The sequence below is a fragment of the Trachurus trachurus genome, assembly GCF_905171665.1.
Source record: "Trachurus trachurus genome assembly, chromosome: 14".
Taxonomy (NCBI): Eukaryota; Metazoa; Chordata; class Actinopteri; order Carangiformes; family Carangidae; genus Trachurus; species Trachurus trachurus.
Genome location: NC_139903.1, coordinates 15,228,690 through 15,247,254, shown reverse-complemented (window position 1 = coordinate 15,247,254; position 18,565 = coordinate 15,228,690). Strand labels below are relative to the sequence as shown.

The 18,565-nt window shown below is 41.6% G+C and overlaps 1 protein-coding gene across 1 annotated transcript; it reads left to right on the top strand.

Annotated features, from left to right (window-relative positions):
* Positions 1-2,009: 2,009 nt before the first annotated feature.
* On the top strand, positions 2,010-17,023 carry LOC310996790 (voltage-gated potassium channel subunit beta-3; the record flags this gene model as incomplete). The annotated part of the gene is made up of 14 exons (XM_083986265.1): positions 2,010-2,311; positions 12,465-12,508; positions 12,597-12,634; positions 12,921-13,000; positions 13,223-13,267; positions 13,913-13,957; positions 14,066-14,109; positions 15,256-15,342; positions 15,461-15,546; positions 15,648-15,768; positions 15,869-15,963; positions 16,077-16,197; positions 16,687-16,775; positions 16,934-17,023. 14 exons carry the CDS (start codon positions 2,010-2,012, stop codon positions 17,021-17,023), a joined length of 1,287 nt encoding a protein of 428 aa, XP_083842391.1.
* Between the last annotated feature and the right edge of the window lie 1,542 nt (positions 17,024-18,565).

The following is an 18,565-nucleotide window of genomic DNA, read 5'->3' as shown; positions in this document are numbered from 1 at the left end:
GGCCGTGGCACTTCACATCATCAACATGGCTTTTAAAGAGCTATTATCATTGCCTGATACTAAATGACACATCCCCTTTATGTTGATACGATGTGATGCTGATGCAGGATGATGTGATGCTGAGATCCCATGCTCTGCTGTGTTTGGGAGACTTAGGAGAAGCCATGAATCTGCTTTGCTCTGAGATGATGATGATGATGATGATGATGATGATGATGATGATGAGCATAATTCTGGTGTGTGGTCATAGACACACAAGTGCAAAAGACTGTGTTGCACATGGACAGCTGGGTGTGGTAGAGAAACACAGATCCTTGCGTGTGGAGAATCCGAGAAGAAACGAGGCGTTGAGGCGATTTATCGTCGACTATAAAAAATGAAAATTAAACTAAATATAATAAAACTCTAATATCGAGATCATAACAGGCGTTTTGTGTGATGACATAAAGAAATGGTGCATGATGATTTCTTTTCTGTTTCACTTTCCCGAGCGCAATAGTGCGTGTAAGCTCCACTAACATAATGTGACGATGTGATGAAATGTGTGTACACTCTTGTGATGAAAAATGTAGAGATCACACCCGAGAGAGAGAGAGAGAGAGAGAGAGAGAGAGAGAGAGAGAGAGAGAGAGAGAGAGAGAGAGAGTGAGAGAGCATCTTGCAAACCCCCACACAGCTCGTGTGTGTCGTGAACAATTTTGGAGCCTCTGGAAGAAAAAAAAGGGGAAAGAGGAAGAAAAAGAAGAAGAGAGAGAGAAAAAAGGAGAAGAAGTGGTGACTGTGGAGGGAAGAAATGATGCTGAGGCAGAGCCGAGAGGCGGCATCATCATCGAGCGTTTGAAATGTCTGCTGCAGCTGATTTTTGGGCCACTATGCCGGCGTTTTTTTCAAATCCGTGCACCGTGAGATTTTGTCGAATAACGGGAGACCTGCTCAGCTGCCGCCGCCGCTGCCGGTATGTGAGCGACCTCACTCACTGAAGGTAATAACAATAAAAAACAAACCCGGCTCGGTGTTTGCTCTTGAATTTGTTGCTGCTTTTTTTCTCCCCCTCCTCGCTCTCTCGCTCTCTGTTTCTCTCTCTTGCATCAATTTGATGCTGCGTGAGGCTGCTGGGCTGATGATGCATCGGTGGGGTTTGACTGTGTGAAATCGCATCCTATCAAGTCTATTTACCCTGTTAGGACTAAAAGGCAATGTAAATTCGAACAATTGAACCAGCTTGTTTTTTTTTCTCCCTCACCCACCTTGCGACAAGTAGAGACAAAATGCCTTATTTCGACGCGAGGTGTGAGGATGCCTGTAGCTGTGATTGTGTCATTGCTGCGGCACACTCCGGAGCTCCTCGGCTCAAGTCCGACACAACTAACCTCAGCTGAAGAGAAGACAGCAAGCTGGCAAGTGCTCCACCACCCATCATAAGCCATACGAGCCTGTGCATGTATGTGCGAAAAAGGCCCAGACTGACTGAGTGACACTCTCGAGAGGGGAGGCATCTATTGCACTGAGGTTTTGTTTTGTTTTTTGGGGAGGAGGAGGAGGAGGAGGAGGCGAGGAGGAAGGGGGGGGTCTTCCCAAGAACTGCCACATCCCCAATCCGTCAGAGGACTGCTGTGAGCTTTACAAGCTTCCTGATGATTTTTGGAGGGCAGCCCTGATGCATCTTGTGAGTGTGAAAACTCTAAGAGCCGTTTGCCAGGTTTGCATCACCAGACAGGAGACGGAGCAGACGGTAACTCCGTGTGTGTCATGTTAGAGGCTGGACTCCTGCCCGCTCCCACCAGCTCTCAGCCAAAATCTCTGACCTGCCCTGTCTGAGCCCTTTGTATGAGCATCACTGCTTTGCCACAACAGCACAACGGGAAGCGGTGTCAAGCAGCACCGACAATTTGCAGACATTACTGCTTGTGTGACTTCCTGAAAAAGGTTCCCCTGCACCCTACACCCCCCCGGTCTCCCACCCTGCCCCCCATTCTCCAAAATAAGAGACACCGGAAACCAGAGTCAGGATGCAGGTGTCCTTCGCCTGCACCGAGCACAACCTCAAGAGTCGCAGTGAGGACCGGCTCTGTGGCCTTCGCACTGCCCCGCCGCCCGGAGGAAGCAGTGGAGGAGTAGGGGGCGGCGGCGGTGGAGGAGGAGGCGGTGGTAGTGGCGGAGGAGGTGGAGGGGGCAGTGGACAAGGGAGCAATGGCAACTACATGTCCCAAGGCTCAGTCAAGACCAGGGAGAGCTCTGGGTCCCGTCAGACTCCGCAGGGCCATGCCCACATGAAGGAGGCCATCGGGCGCCACACCAGTATGAAGTACAGGTGAGTATGGGTGTGGTGAGGAGGAGGAGGAGGAGGAGGAGGAGGAGGAGGAGGAGGAGGAGGAGGAGGAGGAGGAGGGTGGTTAACTCACATCATTGGTTTCTGACTCAGACATGGTTTGATCTTGAAGACCTCTTGACCTCTAGATTAACTCCAATCACTAGATTATCGGTGGCAAATCCTCCACACAAACACAGCAGCAGGTGGTTCGTGTCTAGGGCTGCAACTAACGATGACTTTCATTATCGATGTAGGCTATCTGTCGATTATTAAAACGATCAATCGATTAGTTGTTTGGTCAATAAAATGTTAAAAAATATTGAAAAATGTCAATCGGTGTTTCCCAAACCACAAGATGACATCCTCAAATGTCTTCTTTTGTCCACAAACCAAAGAGATACTCAGTTTATTGTCATAAAGGAACGAAGGAACCAGAAATATTCACGTTTAAGAAGCTGAAATCACAGAATTTGGACTTTCTTTTTCTTAAAAAACGACTTAAACCGATTATTCATTTATCAAAATAGTTGACGATTCATTGAATAATCGATTATTGTTCGATTACGGCTCTAATTCTGTCATCTTGATGTGACGCTCTCTCCTCCTCTTTCTGTCAGTCTCTTTGTTCAGGTATGAGGTGAACCTGAGGTTAGTTTGAATTATCGGCAACATGCCTTCTATAATATAATGTGCCGGCTGCCTCCGTATCCATTAGCCCAGATGAAAGCACCTCGGTGGGCGCACATACAGGAGAGATTTCACTGACATTATAAAATATATGACATTTACTCTCAAAAACGCTTACTCTGATGGATGTGTAAATGCTTATATAATCCATAGGAAACAGCCACAATGTTATCACTGCATAACAGACAGTATGTATATAGGAACATTTGCCTTAGGCTCAGGTGTTTTATGCAGATTTTCCCTTGGCCTCTTGTTCTTCACAACAGATTAATAAAAAGCTTGCCGCCAATAACAGCTTCCCCTAAAAAAAACACCCCAGGAAACACAACCTTTTTTTTCTTCTGAGGTTTTAAAAGCATTTCATTTTCATAAAATGGTGTTGCAGCAGACTATCTAATGCACAGAAAGCCATTGTTGCACACACATACACACACACACCAGGTCTGAGTCATAATGTAGGAAAGAAAAGCCAACCAGATAAACAGCAAGTCACAGCATCATTTGTTGGGGTTTTTTCTTCCCCTCTTTCAGTTGTTTTGTCTCAAAATCATGTTCAGTTCACCTTGATGGATTAGAGCCTCAGCCTGACAAGGACAGCTGTTTGTGCAGCCTCCACTCACACAGATGTTTCTTAGAGCAGTGCAAAAATGATGCATACTTATATAAATATGTATAGAAAACACACAGCATGCACATTGCGTTGTATAAGATATATAAGAGCAGGACTATATACTGTACCGTGTGTGTCCTCCGTTTCAACAGTAAAATCCAATAACTAGGAGGAGAGTTTTAATGACCTGTTTTCCTGTTAATCAGGTTGATTGAATTGCTGCCATTCTCTTCAGTCAATTTAGTTTTCATTTAATAGGATGTTTAAAAAGGGAACGAGGCACAGAATGAAACCCAGATATCTTCACCACCATTTCCTCCTTCCTTGAGACCTACACACACACACTCACTTCTGATTGGGTGGGATTGTTCTGGATGCTCTGCTGTCTCTGGGAAAGTGTCATTAATAGGGAGTGCAGCAGCACAATAAGTCTATAGAGCATATGGTCCGCCTCAGTTGCCAGTGGCAACACCCCAGGCTTTGCCTTTAGTTTTTGTCTGTCTTATTTCCTAATCAGTCAGCACTGCTGCCGCTTATCAGTCCCCTCTGTGAGTGAGTCGGCTCAAAGCCCCACCGCCTGGTCACAGAGTGCGTTTGTAGCAGCACAGTGGTCACACATTCTCCATTTTACACTGTTTGTCGCAATCAGAGACCGAAGCCAGCGAGGAAGAGACAGAGTGTACACATACATCACATCCACACGCTGAATGAGTCTGTGCATCTTGTGCAGAGTAAATGTTGCAGTTTTCTTGACATGACATTGATTGAGGCCAAATGAATTGAATGTGAACAACTGCAAGTAAATTCAATCTGTGTTTCATTTTCCAGCTGGCAACCATCATTACCTCTGTTTGCCCCTTTTGACCGCATGTTTTTGAATCAGCCCTCTGCTTTCTTATTAACCCCAGTCTTCATCACTCACCGACAGGTCACAGACAATGACACCTGCTGCCAGTTATCATTCCCATGAGCCCCTGCTGTCACCCCCTGCCCCAACTCTCTGTTTGAATCTCTCCCTTTAAGTCTTTGATCAAAGTTTCTCAATTTCGGACTTAATTTGCCACAGTGAAAGCATCCCACCGTCCTCTGTTTGTTTGACTGAGCAGGTCTGGTTTAATGAAAAGGTGCTAATTATCTTTAATACAACAGCAGACAATGCCAATTCATGTCTACAATAGAAACCCTGCTTCATTTCTTCAGGAGTAATTGATAATAAATGGACATTTAATTTTTATCTTTCAGTATTTCTTATCTTAGGACAGTTGAATAGGCTGCTAATACAATCACTGTGTTAACTATTGGACCAAGTTATTAGAGAAAAATAGAAAGTTATATTTCTGTGGATTTACTATATGGATTAACCAAGATAAGAACATAATTACAACCACATTTACAATTTGTGTCCATTTATCTATGATGGAAAACAGTAATGATAGTTTTTTTTTGGACCTGTGGAGCGGTGAGTCTGGACGCCACTCAGGTTAACTTCTGTCACTGCAAATTGGCCGTTCCTATGGTAACAAGGCCCTCTCCTTTCACCAACAGCAACCTGGTAAGCAGGTCTGCTTCAATCTCAGAGTCGATTTATTTGTCACTGTTGGACATTTGTCATGCATGTCTGTATGTGGACTGGGTTTATTCACTGGAAACTGAACTGAGTGATGCAAACAGAGAAGAAAACCACAGTTACATGAAATATTAAACACTATAACATGCAGGAACGAGAGTCATTAACGAGTTAAACATTGCCATTATTATGGGGTTGCAAAGCAATGTCCAGCAGCACAGGAAATCAGGAGGGATTTCAGGGATGATGACACATGAACGCCATTTTTGCTGCTCTAAATCTGTCATCCTGGAGGCCTTCGCTCGTGATTTGTCAAAGGAATAGTTCAACATTTTGGGAAATAAGCTTATTCATCTGCTTGCCGAGAGCGAGATGAGACAATCGATGCTGAGACGAGGGAGTGAAGTCAGAGCTGGTAGCTTGTTAGCTCAGATTAGTTTAGCGTAGCGCAATTACTGAACACAGTATTTGTGAGGATTAATCAAACACAACACTGTGTTCAAATAGTGAGCTGTTTGCTTTCGGTCAGAGTCAGGCTTGCTGTTTCGTACTTTTACGATGCTAAGATGAGCTAACCAGCTGCTGTTGGTAGACATATGTTAGGGTGGTATCAGTTTTTCGTCTAACACTGATGTGAAACTGTCACATTAACAGTTTATTGGTAGGTACATCAGTCAGTTTAGCCTTATTTCCATTGAGCGCTAATCAAACCACGCAGGAGCTCTAAAGAAACTTTGTTGGTGGACGTTTCTTTGGGATTATTATGTTAAGTAACTACTTTTATGGTCAAGAATGTAATTACACCCCCTCATCCGTCTGTAGGTTTCATCTAAAGGGCAATGGCATAACAAGCAGATAACAACCAGAAGTGCCCAGTGAACTAGTCTACCACATCACTAAATACTGCTCTAATAACATTTAGCTGCATGTTTAAGTGCAGAACAAAGGCTAATATGTATTTGCATACGGATCGGGGCTTGAAGTGTCCTTACATTGAACTATGCAGAGAGGTTGTGTTCGCTAACAGTGAGGACACTTGAACAGTGAGCTCTGAAAGCCTGGACTCTCAGCTGCTGATGAAGTAATGATCGAGTCATTGTTATTGATGAGCAGCCCTGACAAGTTCTACAGATAGATTGTGGTCATTTCGGGCCCTGAGAAAGTGATCCATGCCTGTCGTCTTACTCCCACAGTGAGCCTGGCCTCTCACTTACCCTCGTCTATACACTATTTACTTTGAGTAGCTAAATGTGGTTTCATAGTTGCCTCATATCAACAGAGGAAAAACTCAGTCCGGCAGACTTTTCTCGGTTTCATACAACAACCCTATGGAAACCTTGTGTGTGCAACTTGTACTAAATCCCAAAATGTAATAAAATATGCATTTCACAGAGTGGAATCATCATGAATAATAATCAAAGGATAATTAAGTCATTTGGCTTCACATTGTTATCGTGATTAATATCAGTGGAAACAAAAGGTTTAGGTTACGGGGAGGAGAACAACAGCCTTGATCTCAAACTCTCCTCTCTCGGGCTTTTTGTTGAGTTTCCACTCGACTAAGACTCGACTTTGAGGTCCTGCAACAAGTTTTAGACGGAGTCAGACCAACGTCTTGGCTTCTCAGATTTCAGTCTGGCTCATAACCAGAATATATCCAAACTATGATCTGTCTTTGGCTGCTAAACAGCAAAAATCTGGCTGCATATTTCATCTGCCACCTACTGATATACTGTATATCAACGAGTTACTGAATGTTATAGCTATAAATAATGAAACTGAACGATAGATTAAACCATTATTATTTGTGCAGCTGCATGTTGGAGCTGAATATCTAAAAAATAATAGATTTTAAAACTTATACTTGCACATAAAATGACATGAAGCAGAGAGGATAGGACTGCTTCATGTGAAATCAATGCCATTACTTGCCCGATGGACGGATGCAATGACAGCAGCAATCAGCAGGACCTCTCTGAACCACACGCATCATAATCAGAGGCAGAAAATCCACATCACGTCCTCTGAATATAACTGTCTAGTCAAACTCAAAGTCTGATTTTGTCTTCTGGCAAAGACAAAGTCATCACTGCATGTCATTATGTAAGAGCAGAAACGCAGACTGATGGAAAAGAGCTTCCTAGAAAAGTCCCAACAAGAACTTAATTATATGACCCAAGTTTAAGCTCATTACATATCTGAAGTGTTTTGAAGTCGCAGCTGTGCTCATAGATATACTTTAAATTAAAGTTCATGTTTTTGTGATGATAAAATAGTGTTTAGATTGATAAGTTACATTAGATAGGTCAGATAAATGCATGTTTAGATGTTATGTATTTAGAACTAATGCCACTGAGAGAAGAAAGTGTGGTATTTATTTTGGTTGTTGTTTAGGTGACTTAGGTGAAGTCAAACAGATATTTTGCAGCTGTATCTCAGTTGAGAGTTGGTTTAAATTACAAGAAAGAAGAGAAACAGGTCAAACTGTGATGCTCCAAATCTCCACTGCATTTAATCAGTCTCAATTCACTGAGCTGCCACGGCCTGTGTTTATGAGGCGGCGGACCAGGAAAGTGACGTATTACTCAAACATTCATCTTCATCTCTCTCTCAGCAGACAGAAACCCAGTTGGCAGGTATCAGCACAGTGCAGTGACCTTTGAATTTCATTAATCAACTCTTTTAACATCGACATGACTCAAAATTCAAAATAATGAAGTATTGTTTCACCCACAAGTCACATTCAAAAACATAATGTAATGACAGGGGTCTCATACACTCTCACTCGTGTCCTGTACCAAAGTTTGAATAGTAAAACACTTCACAGTTACAAAAAGGTTCATACTTTTAATATCAGCTCATGGACTCTAATAGCTCTGCCATTTCATTACATGTAATTTCAGTATGAGAGTCTCCACCACTAATAAAGTGTCAGCAGCTGATGCATGAGATTGAAGGAGAGCAGCTGAGTATAAGTCTTTGTGCTTTTCATTTGTTTATTTGTTTTTTTTCCATTTGCTCCACTCACAGTGTGTGAGTTTTATAATTAGGACAGACCTACTTTCCAAACTGTTTTATCAAGACTGAATAAAAAAAAAAACGGCATGCAACATGAGAAGTCTGTAGTTCAGCCTAATTCATTAAAAATAGCCAAAGCAAGAATTAGTGCACTGTCAGAATTACACTGTGTTCTTGTCCTTTAGAGTTAAAGAGCCGAGTCAGACGAAATAACATTTTCTCATTTATCTCTGTCACCGGGCAGACTCTGGCTTCATTCACCCAGCTCCTGATTTATCTGTCTCTGAAGCATGTACCTCTACCTCAATACAATAGAGGTGTGTGTTTGTGATGCTCAGAGCACCGAAAAATGTTTCTTTTTAATTCAGCAGGAACAGAAACAGTGTCCCTGAAGTTTTTCTCCTATTAACAAAATAGTCCCTTTAAAAGCTGTTAACAAAACTACAGATCATCCAGTAACAAGTAACAAGGACATGAAAGACATGTTGGTGTTGTTGGGTTTGTTTAAAAGACGCCAGTGCTGTGAGCAAAAATGTATTCACCTCCGCTGCATGGTTAAATACTCGGGAGAGAACATTTCCTTGTAATTTAGATGAACTGACCCTTTAAAACCCAGAAACACAGTGTGCAGCATTATTAAATAAGAACAGACTGTCCACAATCTTCCCACAGTTGGTGCTCGGAAGATGCGCGTATAAACACACACACACTGATGTGAGTGTTATTAATATCTAGGTGTGCTTCCCTCTGGAGAACAGCCTGCTCAGCATGTGTGTGGCATTTTATGACAACTGCAGAAAAAAAACCTCCATCATTTGCACCGAACCATCTGTATAGAGTGTCTTCCTCCGGTCTCAGGTGAAAACTAACTGTAAATGTCAGCATAGGTTAAAATGCTGACTACACCGTGACAGAGCACCTGTGCGCCTCCTTTCTCTCCTCCATTAATAATGTATGGAGCAGCCGAGTCCCTATAATCACCTAGTTTGAAGTTCATGATTTATGGTGAGAGGAAAGAATAGACAGGAAAACATACTGTAGGACGGCCCTGCTTACAAAGGCTACGGAGAAGCATCTGTGTTTCTGTGCGCCCTGCTCATGAGTGCATTCATGCGTGAGCGTATGTAGATCTGTGCCTGTGTTCGGGCGTAATTCCCATCAAGCGTGAACATCCACGTGAAAGCATCGACCAGCCCCACTGACGCTCGCACAGCACAGCATCCTCAGTTTTCATCAAATCCATGTCAGATGAAATATAGGCCGAGCGTCTGTGTACATGCATGTGTATGTGATCGTGTGTGTATATATAAGTGTGTGTGTATGTGTGTGACAGAAAAAAAAATGCCATGAGGGAGATAGTGTGAGGAATGGGAGAGCATGTGTCTCCTCAGACTCTCTGATAGTAATTTAGCAGACTGCAGCACTGCAGAGAGCTGTGGAGTTGCGAGCAGGGAGGGGGCGGCCAGTTGTCACACAGAAACAATGACATTCTTCATCTGCGAGAAATAATAATAATAAAACAATGGTATTTCATGGTACACGGCCGTCATGGAATTCACTGTTCCCCCTAATGCCACAGCTGGTTTCTAAATTGCTCCTGTCATGATTTGCTCATAGATGGTGAAAACCAAACATGTTGGTCTGTCAGCTTCATGCACTGATTTCCCATCCTGAAAAAAAAATGAGTAAGAGCCCATGTGAGAGAGGAGCTGCGTGCATTTGTGTGGCAGTCGTGGTTGGTTCTAGGTGCTTCTCATCATGCTGACTCATGTTTTGCACTTGCCACACGTAACCTTTCTGTTTTTCATCATGGCACCGTTTTAGAAAGGGGGGAACATTCAAAGAAGGTGCGCTGCTGTGTGACTAAGGTGGTAAACACTCAGCTTTATTAATGCCATTAATTCACATTATTACAAGACAAGCCGCGGGCTTGAGAGGCTTTTCATGCACCGGTCTAAAGATTTAAAACTGGTAAAACTCACTGAAATTGGACAAGATGAGATAAGATATGGGGAACATTTTTTTACTTTATTGATCCCTGTAGAGGAAATTCAAATTTGACACAGCAGCACAAAAGAGTAGCAGTGAAAGGAGAAGAAATAAAATAAGAATAGAGACAGAATCTGAAATAAATGAGAAGGTTGGCGTAATTTTTATGTGAAGTACATATATTATTTACCTTTTGGGACTCTTGACAAAAATTACAGTATATTCTCTCAGTATATGAATACAGTATCTATCTTGCAGGTGTTGAGACCTAATTAAAACAGTTTTATAGTGAGTTTCAGTATTTTCAGGATTGAAAAAAACAAATTCACACAAATTTGATTAAAGCTGTGTTGTACTAACAGGGAATACTTTTGGATGCTGTTAGGAGTGCAACCTTGTCAAATATTGTGAGATTTTTTTCCCCCTTCAACTTCCCCTGAGTGAAGTCAAGGCAAAGTGGTATAATTTGATGGATGTCACAGAAACTGCCAGTAAAGAAGAGAACAAAACAATGAAGAAATATTTAAATAACAGATTTTTTTTTTTTGGGGGGGGGGGGGCTTTAGAAAAAGTCTCTGAAGTGTGTTTTCTCCCATGTGCCTCATTTATATTTACTCACTGTGTTCAAAGTGACTGTCATTGTGTGAGAACAGGCAGATCTGTCATTGGTTGACAAATAGTGAACAAGAGCAGATTACCAACCAGCTACATCAGACCCCACTAACATTTTTCTCTTTATATAGTATCACTGACCTTCCACCTGTGTGCTATTTTCACAGACTTTAAAGGAATGACACAAACAATATGTGTTTCACACCTACATGCAGCGCACACATGAACAGTCACGCCCCCACACAGCACACAGACACAGACACACACACACACACACACACACAAAAAGGGATACAAATGCTTACATATGCAGGAATCTAAAAATAGCTTAAGGTCAGGCATTAAAAATAGACTGGTGAAAATAAAAGCAGGACTCGTTCGACTGAGTCTAAACGCTCTGACAGTCTGTCTTCCTGCATTTGGCTATTTGTGGCGGACACAGGCAGGCAGACAGGCAGAGAGGGGAGAGGCGCTGGAGATGAAAAGACGACGAGCAGTTGCACTGCAGTTCTGCTGCCTCTCCAGCTGGCTCCCCGGCTAATTAGAATGGGGGAGAGCATGCATGGAGGAGGAGGAGGAGGAGGAGGAGGAGGAGGAGGAGGAGGAGGAAGGGAGGAGAGCGAGATTGAAGCCCACATCATTTTCAGCTGTACGTGTTCCTGTGGTCAGAAACGCAGCTCTCTGCCTCTCCCTGCTCGCCCCTGAACAATTCAGCTGTCTGAATAATCAGATGTGGCATGTTGGGTGATGGACTCCTCTGGAGCTTATGGAACATTTTGGGCCGTTTAACATACAGGCTGTGGCAGCTACTGCCTGGACTCGATCTGAGCTGAGCTGAGCTCAGAGCTCGCTTCCCTCCAGCTGTTTCACTGACCCAGCATAATACACTGAACTGTTAACATATGAAGGATAAAAGGTCAATTGTTCAGAAATAATTAGACACAGGCTGTAATTTAACCACAGGTGAGAAAGACTTGAACTCAGAAGCTGCAGCGGAGGAACAATTCACATCCCGGAATACTATGAAATTAATATGGGAAACGTGACACATCTCAGGTTTAAGCACAAATTCAGATTAGTGGACTTCATCGCAAATTATTTCATCATGTGTTTTTACCACAGTGTACAAATGCTGTGATTCGTTAACACTAACAACAGAATTAAGTATTAACTGAAAAATGTTCCCAGCTATGAAAAACAAAAGTAATAATGCCAAAAGTTTTTTATGATATTAGATAATATATTATGTGGTTGTTATTTTGTTTTTACGGCTGCTACTTTTACAGCATTGTAATGTTGCAGCTGGTTGACATGAAGCTGCTTTTAACTGCTCCCTAAGTTACTGCAATATCTCATATTTTGAAAAGCTGATTTAAATTGTTGCATATAAAATCATTTCCGTGACAATGTGATGTAGCTAAACAGCAATATAGTAAAACAGAGCCGTAAATAATTATATCAAACGTGAAGCTACTTCTCATTATTCAGGACGGTTTTCTGCTTTGTTTTGCCTTGACACACATCAGCTTTCAGTCAGATATGAATCTCACCTATGATTGATGCGCGTGCAAACGTATTCAAAATGCCCACACATCACTGTTGTGTCTCCTTCCATTGTTTATATCTGAGCCTCACATCTTTGCTTTCTCATCCTTTCTCTTTTAACGCAGGAACCTGGGGAAGTCAGGCCTCCGTGTTTCCTGCCTCGGGTTAGGTGAGTTGGTTTGAAGAAAAAAGAAAATACTCATCTGTTTCAACCCCTCAAAACAAAACAAACATCTGTGTCCCCTCCTCTCGTCCAGGCACCTGGGTGACATTTGGATCACAGATCTCTGATGAGGTGAGAGCTCTCTTGTCCCTCTGTTTGTATGAAAAGTCGATTTCACTTTCGCTCTTATTGCTTTTGTGCCAAACACCCAGGTGCTGCGAACGTGAATCTCTGTGTTTTCAATTATAGAAATGCTTCAAAGTCTCACAGACCTTGAAACTATTACAACATGGTACGCTATTGTGTGTATCTCTACTGTATTGTCCTCTGTGCATAGTGCCCTTCATGGACGACCTATGGGTAATTGGAATTTATCCATCGTCTCCTTTTCTCAGTCTCAATTTTTGTGTTCCCTCAGATGGCTGAGAACCTCATGACCATAGCTTATGAGAACGGAGTGAACCTCTTTGACACGGCAGAGGTGTACGCCTCTGGAAGGTCAGACTTTCTCCATGAGCACCAATTAAATCTTGAGAGTCTTTGTATTAGTTATTTTATATGCGTTTCATAGACTCTGAGTACAGATTCTCTCTGAAATGAACAGCTGGAAGCACATTGTTCAGTTTGCTTTGATATGTTTGCTGGTTTCATATATGCTTTAATATTGTTGTGTTGTTGTCGGCATCAGCTAATCACAACCACTGATGTGCTTCTCCACAGGGCGGAAATCACCCTAGGGAACATCATCAAGAAGAAAGGATGGAGGTGACGTTACTCATTTTTCCAAACTGACTCACGTGCATGTAAAAAGCCCCAGATTAGATCACAAATATGTTTTTTTGAAAGTTTAATAATCCCAAACAATCCCTTGCTTTTCTGACGTGCACTGCATTACAGTGCGTTTTTATTACTGCTGGAACAGATGCACTATTAAATTATCTCAAGGGAAATTCGTTCTTTTAAGACAAATGAGGAGCTTTTGCTTCAGAAAGACTATAAAAGGACAAAAATGCAACCATGTGAAAATAAACTCCCAGCTCACAATACTGCCAAACACTCATTTGTGTGGGAATTCCTTGAGATATTTTCATTCCTAAGAAAAAATACATCAATAAAAACAAGCCCGAGATTAAAATTATGCTTTTGTAGTAACAACCATTCATTTCGTCTGATTAATCTGCCATTATTAGAGAAAAACAACACAATACTGGGTTATATACACAGTATTTTAACATGTCATACCAGCGACAGCAGACAGAAGCTAACTGTATTTATTTACACAGCTGAAGAAAAATATGCACTGTGCACAGTATCAGACAAAGAAATCAGGCAATAGAAGAAAATATTTTCCTACTCTAAATCTGTCTTTATTTCTAAACTGTTCTCCTAACACTCATGTGTCCTTCCCAGGCGTTCAAGTTTTGTCATCACAACAAAAATCTATTGGGGAGGCCAGTAAGTAAAAGACTCAAAGACTACGTACTGTTCTTTTCAATCAAAGTCCTTGTTTGATTTGATCAATTCAGTGGCCCCTCAATCATGTGTGTTTTCAACTCTTCACAGAGCAGAGACAGAGAGAGGACTCTCCAGAAAGCACATCATCGAAGGTAGAACACAAGTCTCTCTTTTCACTTTAGTATCTGCAGAAAATGTATTAAGAATAATAACAAAACAGGTTCAGGGTGAGGTGAATCTCTCGATACATCTTGTAGTTAACCTATTCCTTGAAAAGATCCTAAGAGAAAAAGGTAGTATTCAGAATTCAGAGCTGTGTTTTATTACCTCTATTCTTCTATATTTCTATTTATTTGCTGAAGAGATCAATTAAAGTTCAATACCAGGATGTATTAAACTTTAATTGCACAATATGAAATATCTCAGAGAGTGCAACAGTTCAGCAGACCTGAGCTGTGATGAATCATTTGATTGCCCTTTCACCCGGTTACAGCCACCTCATGTCACGTCACGATAAATATGTCAACAGGCTTCATCGTCAAATAAATTACTATGTGTCATAATGGATAAAAAAAGAATAAAAAGACGTATTCCTCTACAGTTGTTTGTGATTGCTGGTAGGACATGAGGTGCAAAGGAACATCTTAGGCATGAGGCTTTTGATTTGATGAGTCATCTGTGTGCAGCTTTAAAGGTTTGTTTGCTTCTATTGGGGGTTTAAATCATATTGCAGTTTGTAAATTTGTTAAGAGATATCGTGTAAAACATTTTTACATTTCTTTTTAGAATAATTTATCTTAACCCTACAATGACGTACTACATGGAGTGATAATAATAGCTTTGTGGTTGCTCAGTTGCTCTTTTCAGTCATGCTAGTAGTGTGGCTCTGTGGATGGTTGTGTAGGTCAGTCACTTAGGGAAATATATCTCACTTGTGACATGCATATAGAGATATACAGAGAGCTGTGATCCCAAGAAGATTAATAACTGACATCAGTCCTCCCTAGCTTCTTTGGTTTTTGGCTGAATAACTGCAAAACTAATGGAATTCACATCAGCCCCTGCTGCACTTTGTGTTTCGTGCCAACTGGCATGATGTAAATTAAAATGGTAAACACTGTGAACATTGTAACAGCTTCCACATCAACATTTTGGCACGCTGATTTAAGTCATTAGTTCAAAGCACCACTGTGGCTAAACGCTGCCTCTCAGAGCTTTGAGCGCGGCCGTTGACTCTCACTGTGTTTGATGATTGCGTTCTCTAATAATCATTGTTGACTGTTTTTTTTTCTTGACAGGTTTAAGAGGATCTTTATCAAGACTCCAGCTAGATTATGTGGACATTGTTTTTGCCAACAGAAATGATGTCAATAGCCCGATGGAAGGTCAGTTACAGATGTGCAGAGATCATTTAATAGTTTAGTAATAGTACTATATGTTTCACATCTTAATCAATTCGACTAATGCTACTGAACTGAAATGTGATGCTACTGTGATTTGCAGAGATCGTACGTGCCATGACCTTTGTAATAAACCAGGGTATGGCCATGTACTGGGGAACCTCACGCTGGAGTGCCATGGAAATCATGGTGAGAGGTCATCTCTGCTTCTTTATATATAAATCTAATGCTGGTGGTAGAAATGCTCATCAGTAACCAGTGGTGTTTTGTTTCTACCTTTCTTGCACCAGGAGGCCTACTCAGTGGCACGCCAGTTCAACCTGATCCCACCTGTGTGTGAGCAGGCAGAGTATCACTATTTCCAGAGGGATAAAGTCGAGGTTCAGCTTCCCGAGCTCTACCACAAGATCGGTCTGACATCCGCAGTCTCACTGCTCCACTTATCTTTATTTTCTAAATTGATGTTTCATTTTGTCTTATCCCAATGTCTCCCTTTATCCCAATCTTTCAGGTGTTGGAGCAATGACCTGGTCTCCACTTGCTTGTGGATTAATCACAGGAAAGTACAGTGATGGTGTACCAGAGTGCTCCAGAGCAGCAATGAAGGTCAGTTTGATTTGACAGGTCCTCCCCCCTGTGGGATGTGTCTCTCTCTGAAAGTGTGATTCCCTCTGCTCTTTGCCTTATCAATGCTTCTCTCCATTTTGCTCCTGGTGAAGGGATACCAGTGGCTGAAGGAACGAGTGAACAGCGAGGAGGGCCGCAGGCAGCTCGCTAAAATCAAGGAGCTCCATCTACTGGCGGACAGACTGGGCTGCACTGCTGCACAGTTAGCCATAGGTACGACTCAGGCCAATGACATGGTTACACAGAGAACATGTACAGAGATGTTCTTTGTGCATCGCTGCCTGAGTGGAAGATAAAAATGAGCTGACTTTTTTTTTTTAATCATAAATGTGTTTATGGTGCTAAAGTCACAACACTGGCTCAAATTGTTGTTTCACACATAAATCAAGTACATTTTTTATTTGTACTGTATGATCCAAAAACTGAAGTGCTTTTGATCTATTATTCTGCACAGAGTATGATTTATTATGATTTCCATGGATCACACTAATGTTTCCTATGTTTCCTCTGCCCATCTGTGTCATCTGTGCCAGTGTAACCACCCTACTCTTGATCAATGGCTTAATTCTTTGTTACATAACTTTTTCCATCTTTGTGTTTTATTCACTAATGTTGATTTATAGTTTAGGCTCACCCACTGCATGTCCTTGTTTGTCCAGTACAAAATGTACAAAACTCTCTTTTTCTGGTGTTATTTTACAGCCTGGTGTCTGCGCAGTGAGGGAGTCAGCTCAGTGCTCCTGGGAGTTTCTAACACAGACCAGTTACTTGAGAACCTGGGTGCCCTCCGGGTAAATCTTTTTAATTTTTTTTATTTTACTCCCACATTAATAATTTTGTCTGACATACTGCTACAGTATACAGTTGTGTAACCTACTTAGTATAAAGTCTGTAAATCTGACCGACTATAGAAGATGACATTTTTAATTGAATGTCCTCCTCCTTGCAGATTTTATCCCAAATGACCCCTCAAACCATAGCCGAGATGGACGCCCTGCTGGGAAATAAGCCACACTCCAAGAAAGAGTCACGCGCTTGAAGATGCAAATCTGAGTGAAAGATGATGTTTCGAGAAGACGAAGAAGACAATGACAATTGGGAAACATCGCTTTTTGCTCTGCTGTATACTCAACAACTTGCATGTCCTCAGCAACATTATGCTTCCAGTATGTGCGCATATCCATTCTGCGCAGTACATTGTATCATGTATGGAAAAAAAAAAATCTTTCAATTGTGGAAAAAAAAAAACAGGTCATATATTGCTCACTGCCGATTGTTCACAGATTAATTATTTCTTCAGAGGGGGAGGCTAAAACAGGTTTGAGTGATAGGTTTTTGCAAACCTCTGACACCAGGACTGGTTTGGAAGATATTCAACTGAATTGACTCTTGTTGATGAAATGATCTGTAGTGGAAAAAAAACAAAACAAACAAAACACACACACACCTCTGTGCTAAAATGAAACTTTACTGCGTGACTGGTGCTTTCATTGGAGTCTCCCCCCTGGCAGCTGCCTGTTATTCTGTATGATGTTTAGTACCCAGCAGCCAGAGAGCCAAAGGTTAGTACTCATGTGTCTAGCCTAACATCTCCCATAGTGTGCATGTGACTGGTCTGCCACGCTCACTGCTTTACAGGGTTGGGAACAATGGATTACTTGTAGAGTCGTTACAGTGATCTGACTTTTAAAAAAAACGTAATCCTGTCTGGTATTACTTTAAAAAAAAAAAGGAAAAGAAAAAAAGATCAGATCACATGCTGTAGAAAAATAGGCCCATTCATTTAAACCACCAAACAGACACTTATACAGTTTACACTCAAATAGTGACCGACTGTGGCACGTTACCTGATCTAAATCGAAATGAATGGATCACATTGCAAGTATTTATTGCTAGATTGGCTTTTAAATGAAAGAATATCAGTGCACTATGTTTTTACAATTTGAAAGTGTCAATCAAGAATCAATAGGGGGTGAGATTTTTAAAGTAACTTTCCCAACCCTGCTGCTTTCTCAGCAGTCTTTTTGCCTCTTCTGTTTGTAAACTGTGCGCATGTCCCTTTAAGAGAGAATAGCCCTAACAGGGTGTAAATGTGGCATGGCTTTTTGGCTTATGTAGATTTGCAGTGCCCTTGTAAGCCATTTTTTACTCTAAATGGTCCGGCAGTTTGATCCAGGATCCGTACTGGTGGGCACTTTTGCTTTAAAAGACTCTCTGCAGTCTGCAGACACGGCTGTGTGTCCATCTGACATATAATCTTTGTAATGTCCTAAACTGTATCAAAAGATGTTCACATCACTTTCAACGATGCCATTCTTGTGAAGAGCATCATTGTTCCTAAATCAGAGGTTTGAGACAGTTGGACTATATGGGAAGGTCACTGAGCGACTGACACAAAGATCTGGACACACTGTGGTGAACTAGTAGTTTTCCAATGATAGGACATAAATGATATGTCTGAGTTTATCAAATGTGATATTACTCTTGCCACAGGTCACTTGGGGTAAGATTTAGCAAATGTATTTATTTATTTTTTTTGTGTGGAAGCCTAAAAATATAGCTTCTCTGCTCATTTCTCTGG